The 13,615-nt window shown below is 38.0% G+C and overlaps 1 protein-coding gene across 1 annotated transcript in view; it reads left to right on the top strand.

Annotated features, from left to right (window-relative positions):
- PDE11A (phosphodiesterase 11A) overlaps positions 1 to 13,615 on the top strand; it is a 448,382-nt gene that overhangs the window by 55,069 nt on the left and 379,698 nt on the right. The window contains exon 2 of the mRNA XM_062196428.1: positions 4,501 to 4,659. Within this exon, the coding sequence (XP_062052412.1) occupies positions 4,501 to 4,659 (159 nt within the window). The remainder of the gene's footprint in view (positions 1 to 4,500; positions 4,660 to 13,615) is intronic.

The following is a 13,615-nucleotide window of genomic DNA, read 5'->3' as shown; positions in this document are numbered from 1 at the left end:
ACAATGTATAGCACATTAAGGACAGAGATTCTACATGATATTTTTTAAAAAATTGATTAATTTTCTATGCCATTTCCAATTTAACACCATTTTTTTTTCATTTTCAATTATCTTTATATACAGAAGATCGATTCAGTATATACTAAGTAAAGATTCATCGGTTTGCACCCACACAGAAATACAAAGTGTAAAAATACTGTTTCAGTACTAGTTATAGCATTACTTCACATTGGACAACACATTAAGGACAGATCCCACATGAAACGTAAGTACACAGTGACTCCTGTTGTTGAGTTAACAATTTGACACTCTCGTTTATGGCGTCAGTAATCTCCCTAGGCTCTAGTCATGAGTTGCCAAGGCTATGGAAGCCTTTAGGGTTCACCAACTTCGATCTTATTCTGACAGGGTCATAGTCAAAGTGGAAGTTCTCTCCTCCCTTCAGAGAAAGGTAGACGGGTCTTATTTTTAATCCATTCAGCCAGTTTGTATCTTTTAATTGGAGAATTTAGACCATTTACATTCAAGTATATAATTACATTATTATTGATAAGTAAAGACTTAGCCCTGTCATTTTTCTATAAGTATTCCTATTGTTTTCTTTGGCTTTCCTTTGTACTTTCACTGGAAGATATTTGGCAGTGTGAGCACAGATCCTGCTACAGGGACCCACCCCAGGCAATCAGGGAGCTCTGAGCCTCTGGCACCACAAACAGTGATTGCCCAGAGATCCAGCTGCACCCTGTGCCATATAGTATAGTCATAGAGTTCCCACAGTCTCAGCATGCAAGGTTCCCATAATCACGGGATGCAGAGCATCTGTTCTGCCTTGCTAGCTTGTCCCTTCCATGGAGACAACAGAGACATTTCCAGAACCAGCTCCCTTTGGATCCTCTGCTTGGCAGTTTGAGCCCCAGAGCCATTGATGTGTTGAGAGATTGATTGCAGGCACCTCACAATCCTATCTGGATGTCCAGCCTCCTGTCAATCCTCCCAGCCAGATTAAAAGTCAGTGGGGAACACAGATTTTTCCCTCTGATAAAATCCCTGGATTACAAGCAGGCACAAGAGGTGCTGCAGCTGCTACTGGTGTTAAAATGGCACCTTCTCCCCACCAGTTTCCAGGCACCTTTGTGGGGTCATGGGGAGAAAGAAACGTTTCCTTTTTTCCGTGGGTTAAGTAGGTACCCTGCCCCCGTTAGGCCTTCAGGCCAGACTCAAAAACATTGTGGTGTGCGAGCCTCTTCATTCGGCAGTATTACCATCGGCATGGCTGCTCAGTCTGCTCTCATCTTCATCTCCCAAACTGGTGTATGCTCTGTCTCTTGGCTATGGGGATTGTGTGCTGTGTCTGCACTCATTACTACATGTCTGCACCTTCCGTGCTGGTTCACAGCATCCCTCTTTCTTCTGTAGAATTTCCACTGCAGATTTCTCTGCAACTCTTCTCTAGGAATGCACTTCCTCCCATTTTATCTGCTTATTTCTCCTCTCCTAAGGAGAAATCATACTTGTCCTTTCCCTTTTCAGCCATCTTGAAATCCTGTAGTTTTTTTTTTTAATTGTTGTTCTATTAGTCAACGTTCAAATAGTTTCCATTTTTTTTATTTTCAATATTGATGCTGATGTAAACATTTGTGTATCTGTCTTCTGTATATGCTGTAAAAACTTTCTCTAAACTTATGCCAAAGATGAAATGTGGTGCCTTAATGGCTTTTCTATATTTTGCAAAAAAATGATTCAAAAATATTATTGAGCACTTACAGTGTGCCTGGATGAAGCACTAAATTAAGAGAGGCAATATTTCTGCTTTCTGGTAGAGAAACATGTCTTTTCTTTTTTTTTTTTTTTTTGACAGGCAGAGTGGACAGTGAGAGAGAGAGACAGAGAGAAAGGTCTTCCTTTGCTGTTGGTTCACCTTCCAATGGCCACCCCGGCCAGCGCGTTGTTGGCCGTGCACCGTGTTGATCTGAAGGCAGGAGCCAGGTGCTTCTCCTGGTCTCCCATGGGGTGCAGGGTCCAAGCACTAGAAAAACATTTCTACTTGCAGGGACAAGTAACATAGTAAGATAATTTCAGAGAATACTGAGAGCTAGAAAGTGAATTGTACCATTCTCCTGCATCATTATCTTTTATAGTTTTTTGTTGCTTTGAAGATTAAATATAACTCCTTTCCATGTCTACAAGACTTGGCAGCATTTGGTCCCTGTCTCACTCTTTCATTTTCCCTTTTGCTCCCTGCAGGCTAACACACTGACCTCGTAGTCTTTGGAACTTTCTTAGCTTTTTCCACTCCATGTCCTTCATTTGCACTGCTCATCTTCCTGGAAAATTCTTATTGATGATTCAAGTCTCAGTCTACTCATTCTGTTTTCAGATAGCACTTCTTTGATCCCTATAAAAATAGGTCCCTGCTATTCAGCCTCCCTTATGTACCTTGTTCTTTCCCTCTGCATCACTTACCATAATACATAATGACACACTAATGTCATCTACCTCATCTACTAGACTGCGAATTCCATGAAGGCAGGAATGATGCTTTTTTTTCTACTGCTATGTCTTCTTGCCCCCAGCCCGACATATAGTGGTTCCTCTGTTATCTTCTCAAATTAACGTAAATTACTTTTTTTCTGAAAGCTTGGTTGCATATTCATTATGAGCATGAGACTTGGTTTTGTTTGGTTTCAATTTCCCTTGCTCTTTTTGGGCTATTCCCTTACAAAGAACTTTGGGGGCCCCAGATCATAATCAAGCCTTATTAGAATACCATCTAAGGACGCCTTGTCCTTTTGATATTGGAGACATACATGGGACAGCAGGTAGCCTGTTGCAGTGTTTGCTTAGTCTTGAGTTTGCCATCTAGTCCACAGACAGTATCCCTATGCCCTTAGATCCAATCCACAGCTTCAGATGGCAGTAGGCAGTAATACTCTGTTTTGGTTTCTAAGCATACTATAATGGGGTCTGTGGAGGACATAGGGAAAAGCCTCAGTCACCTAAGCTTGAAATGGTATGCCTGGATCCAGTTTATCATCTTTCTGGGAACATTCCTAGTCCCTATTACCCTTTCTGAGGCCAATTTTCCCTTCCTTTCCCTATATTATTATTATTATTATTATTATTATTATTATTATTTGAAAGTAAGTTGAAGATTTCATGACATTTTACCCTAAAATACTGTGGCTTATATATATCCTAAAAGTAAGAGCATTCTTCCACATCATTACAATTCCACTATCACAAGTAAGAAACTTACGTGAATATAGTGACATGATCTTACATTAAGTCCATGCTCAACTTTCTTCAATTTTCCTCCCAAAAACAAATCCAGTGAATTTCCAGTAAAGATTATATGTTTTAGAATTTCGGGTCTCTTAAGTCTTCTTTAAACTAGTGAAATTTGCATAGCTTTATTTTATTTTTATTTTTAATATCTTGTCTCTCATGATGTTGATATTTTTAAAGAGTCTAACCAACTGCTGCCTGGGACATTTGCCCCTGAATCTCTTCTTTATTTATTTATTTTAATAGAAAACTTTAATAAATATAAATTTCAAAAGTACAACTTTTGGATTATAGTGGTTATTCCCCCCGTAACCACCCTCTCACCTGCAAACCATCCTATCTCCAACTCCCTCTCCCATCCCATTCTTCAGTAAGATTCATTTTTAATTCTCTTTATATACAGAAGATCAACTCTATACTGAGTAAAGATTTCAACAGTTTGCACCCACACAGACATAAAGTATAAAATATTCTTCAAAGATTAGTTTTACCATTAATTCTCATTGTACAACACATTGCTGAATCTCTTCTTCTTTATAAAGACACATTTTACCTTTGTGAATAAAGAATATTTGGGGTGGCACTTTGAGATTATGTGAACATCATATTTAATAACAACATTTCACCTAGTGGGATTAGCATTCATTGATGAACCTGGCTTGTAACCATTATTATATTGATAGTCTTGAAAAAGATATTATATAATTTTCTTATTCTGTCAACATTTTTAGCTGGCATTCTATACAGAAGTCTTTCATCTACTCCATCCACACCTTTTTTGGAGTATTTGGAAGTATCACTATGAACTCATAAATTTTTTTTTTCACAGGATCAATTTGACCAGAAAAAGAGTAACATTTTATGTTTTTTTCTTATATGATATTTGATATATAGTTGTCTTTGTGAAATAAGTTAATAAATAACATACTGTGGGTTGCTCTAAAAAATATTTGCCCTTCCTCAATTTTGATGTATTGTAGTTGGGTTTAAAGTTTCTTTCTTCATTTACCATGGTTAACAATGGTGGGTGTGATATGTTATCATTTATGCTCCTTTGGTGAGTCAAACATGAAATAATGTCTGTTACCGTGATGAAGTATCCACGGGGGAAAATTCCCAGTGATACCACTTACAGAAGTGCCGTGTTTTTTACTTTTCTTCTTCTCCTTGACAACAGTGCACACACAATTAATATTTTCTCTCTCATAATTATAGGATCGGCGATTCAATGATGAAATTGATAAGCTAACTGGATACAAGACAAAATCATTACTGTGCATGCCCATACGAAGCAGTGATGGTGAAATTATTGGCGTGGCCCAGGCAATAAATAAGATTCCTGAAGGTGCTCCATTTACTGAAGATGATGAAAAAGTAAGGCTTCACACCTTTCATATTTTGTACTTTCCTTTTTGATCATTCACTGCTATTCTTCCTGAAAAGACAGGAATTATGTAGCTGTTGGTTAAGCCCATTCATGGATCAAAGGGCTTTTCCTCATGTTACAAAAAATGTAATTGGATTTTTAAAATGTTTCATAGAATGGGATATAATTGAAAATAATTACTTCATCTTTACTTTTTTACCCTCCCCCTTTTTCATAAGCCTCAGTAATATTCTTGTTATTCTCTGGTCTTTATGCCCCCTCTAAGTAAAGTTTTTAATTGAAGATCACAATACTACCACACGTGGCCCCAGGGAAGACAGAGACTAGAGGAAGATTACTGTGTTTCAGAAACTCAGCACTTTCTCTTGTATTTTTATAACCACAATGAAGAATTGTTTTCTCAGTTCTTATATAAAAACCTCAATAAAATAAATGTTGTTTAATTGTTACTGCAAATTGCTAATAAAAAGCACATTATGTTTTGTCCCTGAGCAGCAGTTGACCTTGGTAGAAGGATGTATTTTCTGCCCTGAAATTTCAGTTCTTTCACCAGTCCTTCACTCACCATCTTGCACTAAGAGACTCTTCTAAGAACTGATGTGTTGGCTTTGAAACTCTTACTTTCATACTGAGTAGGATCTGGTTAAGTATTAAAAATTCTGTAGTAAAAGCACATTTTGGTTAAGTTTGATGACTTCTTTATTCTAATCAATTAAAGAATATATAATTTAACCTTGTGGATGTGGGTTTGCTATTTGCCAGAGCTGATTTTTGATGCATTAAGATAATACAAATCTACAGGTTTAGAAATCTAATACAAATTATGACTGTAAGGACACAAGATGATTTCTGAATGAAGAGAATCTTTCATTGAGGATGTTTCTCTGGTGCAATTGGAATGACGTAAGTTCTGGTAAAGTTTATGAACTCTTAATAGTGAGATTGGGTCTCAAATGATTTACCAATTTGATAAACCACGTAGTATGTGGAAGACTTTGGTTGGGGACCTGGAAGGCACTAAGATAAACCTAAAATGTGTCATGCCATGCAGGGGCTACACAGGTAGAGAGCAAGATGTCCCAAGACACACCCAGAGAGCCTAGAAAAGAGAGAGTTCTTCTCAGAGGCTTGGAGGAACAGAAAAGGGTAATATTCGATCTTTGAATCCAGAACAGGCTTCCATCAGCCAGACCAGAAATGAAGTAGAGGATGCTTAGAAGTGTATGTAAATGTGGAAAGAAAGGTTTCCATGGAATGTACAGATAAAGCAAAGATTTTATTTTCTTCATTTTGTATCTTAGATGATAGAGTCCTGAGATAATGTGTCTTTTATAGGAGTTTAGATAGAAGGATTTGGACTTTGTGTCTTTCCAGGCATAACAATTACATACCCATGACATCCCCCACACAGTTTAGTTAATGCACAGGTGGTAGCCCTGCCTTTACCCTGCCTTCTTCATTTAAAGAGAGTCTCATCTTTGATTTCATTCATGTTAAGTTTGTTTTCTGGACTTTTCTCAGTGGATTTATACTTAGGAAATAGGACTTCTTAAGCTCTGAATGATTTCAGTGTAAGATTTACACAGAGCTTTATACCTCTCTTGAACAGTGTCAATGTTTAGATCTATTGAAAATGAGAGTCTGGGACTGAATCCCAGCTCAGCTAATGACAAGCAGTTGCTTGGGTGAGTGTCTTAATCTCTCTCACTTTCCTTATCTGTCAGCTGTATTATCTGCCATTCTATGGTATTAGAATTAAATAAGGTCATAAATAAAACACATTTTTTAAAATATAAGAAACTAGGCAAATGCAAAGCATATATTTTTCTGTTTAAACTAACATTCTCCCAAGAATTTTAAAATGTCTTCAACTTGTCATTTATTCCCAGGCAATTTATTTCTTAGATTCAACCTCATTTAAACAATTCGTTATTCAAAATATTGGATTTCTCTTTTGCAATTATCTCACATGCCCACAGTAATATAATTTTATTATTTTTTTATTTAAATGAAGAGCCAGGGGTTGTGGGGGGGGGGGGAGAGAGAAAGAGAGAGAGAGAGAGAGAGAGAGAGAGAGAGTTAGTTCTCATGTGCTATATCACTTTCTATATGCCTGCAATAGCCAGAGTCAGGTTGGGCTGCAGGTGGGAGCAAGAAACTCAATCCAGGTCTCCCACAAAGGTGGCAGCAATCCAGTTACTTAGGCCATCAAGGCTGCCTCCCCAGGGGTGCAATAGCAAAAAGGCGAAGTCAGGAACTGGAGTCAGGAATTGAATACAGACACTCCACTATAGTATGTGGGCATCTTAACTGCAAGGCTAAATGCCCAGCCCTCCGGGTAGCACTTTATCTTTTAGCCTCTATAATTCCCTCACATGACTGTAAACTCCTACTATAGTCTCACTTCTTAAAAGAAGACTATTAGTCATGGCAAGAAGATTGCTTTCATGTAGATGATACTGTCCAGAGAGTATTTTGTCTTGACAGCTTCTAGATCTGGTTAATGTCTTTTGCTGCAAGGATTCTACATAAAAGGTAGGGGCCGGTGCTGTGGCTCACGATTAATCCTCCACCTGCGGTGCCAGCATCCCATGTGGGCACTGGGTTCTAGTCCCGGTTGCTCCTCTTCCAGGCCAGCTCTCTGCTGTGGCCCAGGAAGGCAGTGGAGGATAGCCCAGGTGCTTGGGCTCCTGCACCCGCATGGGAGGCCAGGAGGAGGAACCTGGCTCCTGACTTCGGATCGGCGTAGCTCTGGCCGTGGTGGCCGTTTGCGGGGTGAACCAATGGAGGGAAGACCTTTCTGTCTCTCTCTCTGTCTAACTCTATCTATCTATTTATCTATCTATCTATCTATCAATGAATCAATCAAAGAAGAAAAGCTAGAAAACACTCTTTAAGTGATGAATTCGAAGTATCATAATCTACATTCTTCTCCTAAATAAGAGAAAGCAACACAGCATAACACTACAGAGTCTATTTGGGTTGAAATTCCATGTCCTCCGTGGCTTGTGTAGTCTTGGGCAAGTTACTTAGATTCTTTGTGTCCCAATTCCTTCCTCTTAGAAGAGGGATGATAAAAATAATGTTCGTCTCATAGGCTCTTGGAAGATTAAATGAGAGAATACAGGGAAAGAACTTGGAAGAATCCTCACACAGGAAATCCTCATGAAATATTGACTTTTACTGACAGCACATTAATACATGTGGGATACAGCCAGGCTCAGTTAAAAAACACTACCTCTGTGTAATTTGGGGCTGTTAACTTTTATTAAGTGGATATTTTGAGTTACTAAATATGTGTAGCTGCCAGGAGGGTGGTGTGCCCAGCAGTGTGTGTGTGTGTAGGGGGGGGGGGGACTGAAGCTCTGTACACCTTACTGCATATCTCTCCGTGTGCATCTCTCCCACCTGTTTCTGACAGATTGGTTTATGATAAATGGATTCCTATAGTGAGAGATCAGATATACAAATGAATAATCAACAGACCATACATGACGATAGAACTCAACCCATGTTCTCTTCCATGGTCAGTCTAGAAAGCCAAATCACAATATCTGAAGCTATCAGCCCAGAACAGTCATGATTAGGTCAATGATTGCAGCTTCCCTAGTTTTTTGCTCCTGCATTTCCCTCTACCACCATATACTCTCAACTCAGAGTGAGCCAGAAAAAAAGAACAAGTTTTCTCCCCAAATTAATAATTACCTAAAATGTCCTGCTTCTAGTTAGTCTGCATTTAGCTTCTGCATGCCAACAACTTCCAATCAAAGCAGACTTAAATCTTCTCTGTTTCACCATCAAACTTATCCACTCTCCTTTGAGTCTACTAAATGCAAGTAATGATGGCCAACTTCCTCATTATAGCAAGATTCAAGTAAGTAGCCTCTATTTATCATACACAAGCTCTATACCAGGTTCTCTTCTGGTGGTGGAGTTTCAACAATGAAAAAGGGGGATATACTACTTTATAAATTCATAGTTCTCTCATGTTATTATTAATGTGTATGGTATTTCCTTAGTTGTATGATAGTATCCTTATACTAATTTGTGTTTTCCTTTTTAATATAAAGTTACTTCTTACATATATGTCCACATGTGACTATATCATGCATTTGCCACTTTTTGGAATTGTAAAGCTTTCTTTTTCTCTTTTTCTATTAAATTTACTTAGGCATTGTACTGTTACTGGGAATTTGGGTTATTTCCAGTTTTTTCACTACTACAAATAGACCCTATTGGTAGATCGAATGAATGAACATTCTGAACAAATTCCTTTTTCTTTTTGTGTTGTTCCCTTAGGGTTTATTCCAAAGACTGAAATTATTGAATCAAAGTGGACAAAAAGTTTTATAGCTCTCATTCCATGTTATCAAAGAGCTTCGGGAATGTATTGAACCCATTTTCTATGGTAGTAACATGCACACATCTATTTTCTTAGAACCCGGACAAATTTGTTCAGTTCACATACTAAAACTTAGTTTTTCTTAGTCTGCCGGGAAACTTCAGAAAACCAACCTCCTCTCACATTTTCCAGTAAAAACTCTAGGAAGAGAAGTAATTTTAGTGTTGCCTACGAGTAAGGGATCAAGGAGCAAAAGGAAGCTGTGTCATGAATAAGATGCTCTGGAGTTAGAAAGCCTCCAAAACAGGTTCATGTCTTTGCTCTGCTGTTTATTAGCTGAGTGACCTTGAGCAAGATGTTGAATCCCTCTGTTGTCTAGAACCTCCGTCATAGGGTTGTTGTAAAATAGGAATAAAATAGAGAATAAATGTAAAATGTTTAGGGTACCACTTACCACCCATAAGTGAGCCTTATGTGTTGTCACCATATATTCAAAGCCAAACTAAAGTAATCTGAACCCTATTTATTATTTTACTTTATACATATGAGAGCCATGTCATTATTTATGTGGATAGTGGTGGATTTGTCACCTATTTTCATACTATGATTTGTGTGTCCTGATATCTTGAAATGTCAACTTCTGGAGACTGTAAGCTCAGTTATGTGTAGTAGAATTTTAAAAATCCTGCAGCACTAAATCCAGTAAATTATATTCCTTAGATAAATGAAAATTAAATAGGATGTATTCATTTCAGTGGTATTTCTGTATCTAACTTAGTTGCACATAGGATCATTTTGTGGTTTTGATAAGCACAATACCTGAGATTCACTGGCCATGATATGCCTTGTAATCATTATTGGCAGAGCCTGGAAAGATCATTTTGGTCCATTCCTCACCATCCTTGCCCTTTCCTAATGCAGGAATCTTTACCTAAATGATGGCCATGTAGCTTCTGCCTGACAACTCTCATTGTAATGACTTCAAAAGCATCATGCTCACCAAACTTCTTGGGTAATCAGAAAGAATTTTATCTTAACTGGTGAGAGTGTTTGAAATATCATATCCCATATGCACATACTAATGATTTAAGTTACATACTGACAAATTACTATCTGGGTAATTCATGTTGAAACTACACAAAAAGGCAGACGATGTGGAAGAGGTGATTGGAATTTTCTGGTTCACTTGATGGGCTTCAAGCACATGTTGCTGTTTTTCAGTGATATGTATAAGCTAGCTGATTTAGGAGAAATGTCTAGACTCCTTGCATCCAATTAACTCATCACTTTATTATTCCTGAATGAGTAAAGGGAGGTATTATTTTGCAGAACAAAATAATGAGACCTGAATTGGAGCAAATATTTTTGATCTATTAAGATATATGAGTATACCAACATGAAATGTGGGAAATGGAAATGAGCACGGTTCTTATCCACTCTCCCAGGTTGCCTATATCACAGCCCCCACGGCACCTCTTCTTGTTGTTGGTGTCTCGTAAAGTGTGATGTGTCTCTTTGTGGTTACTTCCCAACAGCTGACATATAAGCCAATGTAACTTGAAGTTCTTCTGTTTCTTTATCCTCTGGGTACCTCTTTCCAGCTCAGAATTTAGTGTCGGGCTGCCCTGCTGCTCTCCTTCATGCTGACATGTTCAGACACCCTGTAGAGCTGGGATGTCGCCAGCTGAGCTAGGCTGTCAGGGGACTGGCTGTGTTCCAGGAGCTTGTTACTGGTGACCGTCCCTCACTAACTGATATTGAGGATAGTGTGTGGGGGATGCTAACTAGTCTCTGCAGAGACTGGGGTTTTGTTGTCAGCAACAACCAGGTAATGGAGAGGACTTCAGAAGTTTTGGCCATACATTTCTAAAGTATTTCTGACTATATAGAAGCTGATGTTTAGGATCCATGAGATGTTGAAGATGCAAAATTTATTAAAGTTCACTGTAATGGAGGGGTGTGTTGAATACATCACACGGACAGGATTGACAAATCAGTGGCCCCAGAAAACTGACAGTGACGCGCATGTGTGTCACTTGTATATGATGTTTACTGGCATAAGATTGACTTTTTAAAGAATTTGGATACCTTCAGACATGACTGCAAGCCATAGTTCTACGATAATAGGCAGCCCCCCAAAACCAGTTAGTTTGGGAAAAAGCAGTTTAATGGGAGCAAAATCAGACTTCTTCTGTCCAATTAGGAATAGTTTCTACAAAAGGTAGATTTGTTTTGTTTTGTTTTGTTTTTGACAGGCAGAGTTAGACAGAGAGAGAAAGACAGAAAGAAAGGTCTTTTTTTTTTCTGTTGGTTCACCCCCTAAGTGGCCACTATGGCAACCGGGACAGAATCTGGCACCCCATCTAGGACTAGAACCCAGGGTGCCAACCACAGACAGAGGATTAGCCTAGTGAGCCATGGCGCCGGCCCAAAAGGTAGCCAGATTCTGTCCCACATGCTCCTCTTCCAGTCCAGCTCTCTGCTGTGGCCCAGGAAGGCAGTGGAGGGTGGCCCAAGTGCTTGGGCCCTGCACCCGCATGGGAGGCCAGGAGGAAGCACCTGGCTCCTGGCTTCAGATCGGTGCAGTGCACTGGCCGTAGCAGCCATTTGGGGAGTGAACCAACGGAAGGAAGACCTTTCTCTCTCTCTTTCTCTCTCTCTCACTGTCTAACTCTGCCTGTCAAAAAAAATTTTAAAAATTGTTAAATAATATTATTTATACAAAATCTTGTATATATGTGGATAATGGTGTTACAACAACCCTGTCAGCCAGTTTATGTGTTTTCTATTAATACTTTATTATCTTTAAGATAGTCAAATACTATAAGAGAAATGCATTAATTAAAAAATGTCCTTTGTGTTCTCAACTCATGTATTTTTCCTCTTATGCCTGTATTTCAACTGTTAGATTTTCAAACTTGTTACAACAAAATTATAATTATGAATCAGTATTTATAAAAGGATGTCTAAGTCCTTGACAAAAGTCTCATGATTTCAACTTAAACTTGAGCAATAAAAATTTCAGTCCTGGAAACATTTTAATCCCATAACTCATTATTTGAAATATTTTATCTTATTTAAATGAACTTGTTACTGCACAATTTGCCTTTTAATAGCTATTATTCTGTGACACTCCAAGAATGGCAGAGATGAATTTGTTCATGTTCCATGTGTTCTCTGGACTATATCTGACTCAGAGGTTCAGAAACCACCAAGATTTGTGAGAAAACTTGTTACCAATGCAGTCAGGTTCAACGTCAGTATTTTTTTTTTTCCTGTAGGAAGAATAATGCTGTGGACTCCTGGCTCGATTCTCTTATCTGCCTTAGGCAGAGTCTCACTTTGGGGTAAAAAAGGCAAATCTGCCTGCCATGGTCCAGTGTAGGGGTTAACTCCCAAGTGTCTACCCTGTTCTTTTTTTTTTTTTTTATTTCCTTTTGGTTTCTTTTTTAAAAAACTTTTATTTAATGAATATAAATTTCCAAAGTACAGCTTATGGATTACAATGGCTCCCCCCCCATAACTTCCCTCCCACCCGCAACCCTCTCCTCTCCCGCTCCCTTTCCCCTTCCATTCACATCAGGATTCATTTTCAATTATCTTTATATAAAGAAGATCAATTTAGCATATATTAAGTAAAGCTTTCAACAGTTTGCACCCACACAGAAACACAAAGTGAAAAATACTGTTTGAGTACTAGTTATAGCATTAAATCACAATGTACAGCACACTGTTCTTGATTTTTGTTTTGGGATTCCCATTCGCATACCTTCACTTATATTCTTATCTAGTTGCATGGCATTCTCCTAGTCACCTTTCCTTCACGACTCATAAGGTCAAATTCTGTCACCTCAGAACTAGTTTGGCAGTATTCCAAAAGTGACTATTGTTTGTCCTTATAAGTAATTCCTAACATTTTGTAGTGTGAAATTTTTCTCAGATGTCAGTTGGATTTTGAGTAATCATTCATTGAGAAAAGATATAATGATCAAATATTCAGCAATTTTAAAAAATAAAAAAAACAATTTAACAGAATGAAGGACTATAATCGTAGGATATATACTTTTCCAGATACAGATGATGCTTGTATGCATGTTAATTAACAGACCTCTTGCAAAAATTCTGTTGTCCTCTGGTGGCTAATATTACTGACATTTGTAACTTACTGCTTCCTTAGCTTTATCTTTTTGTTTCTAAGTGTTACCAAGGAAGCAGTAAGTGCTTGGATGCAACAACTTTCCTTCTCTTTTCATATGCTTTTTAGAATCTAGTAAGGTAATTTGTAGTTATTAAGAACATAAAATAAATTAGCATAATGGGTTGTAAGGTATAACCGTTATGATGTTCAATATGGAAGATTTCGAGTAACAGTTGAGACACACATAATTTTTGATATTAATATAGTGTTCAGTTGCATGGAAGAACCATTCATTCATTCACTATTTATGAAGTTTCTAATTATTAGACACTACCATATTTGAAGCATGGTTCCAAGGGCTGAGGTTAAACTGATAAACTGTATGTGTCTGTTTCTTTCTGCCTTTCAAATAATTAAAAAAAAATAAACCCTGCCCTCTTGGAGTTTACATTCGAATGGTAAA

Source organism: Lepus europaeus, chromosome 1 (assembly GCF_033115175.1).
Source record: "Lepus europaeus isolate LE1 chromosome 1, mLepTim1.pri, whole genome shotgun sequence".
Lineage (NCBI taxonomy): Eukaryota > Metazoa > Chordata > Mammalia > Lagomorpha > Leporidae > Lepus > Lepus europaeus.
The sequence above is the reverse complement of the archived record's forward strand: the minus strand, read 5'-3'. Positions and strand labels throughout refer to the sequence as shown.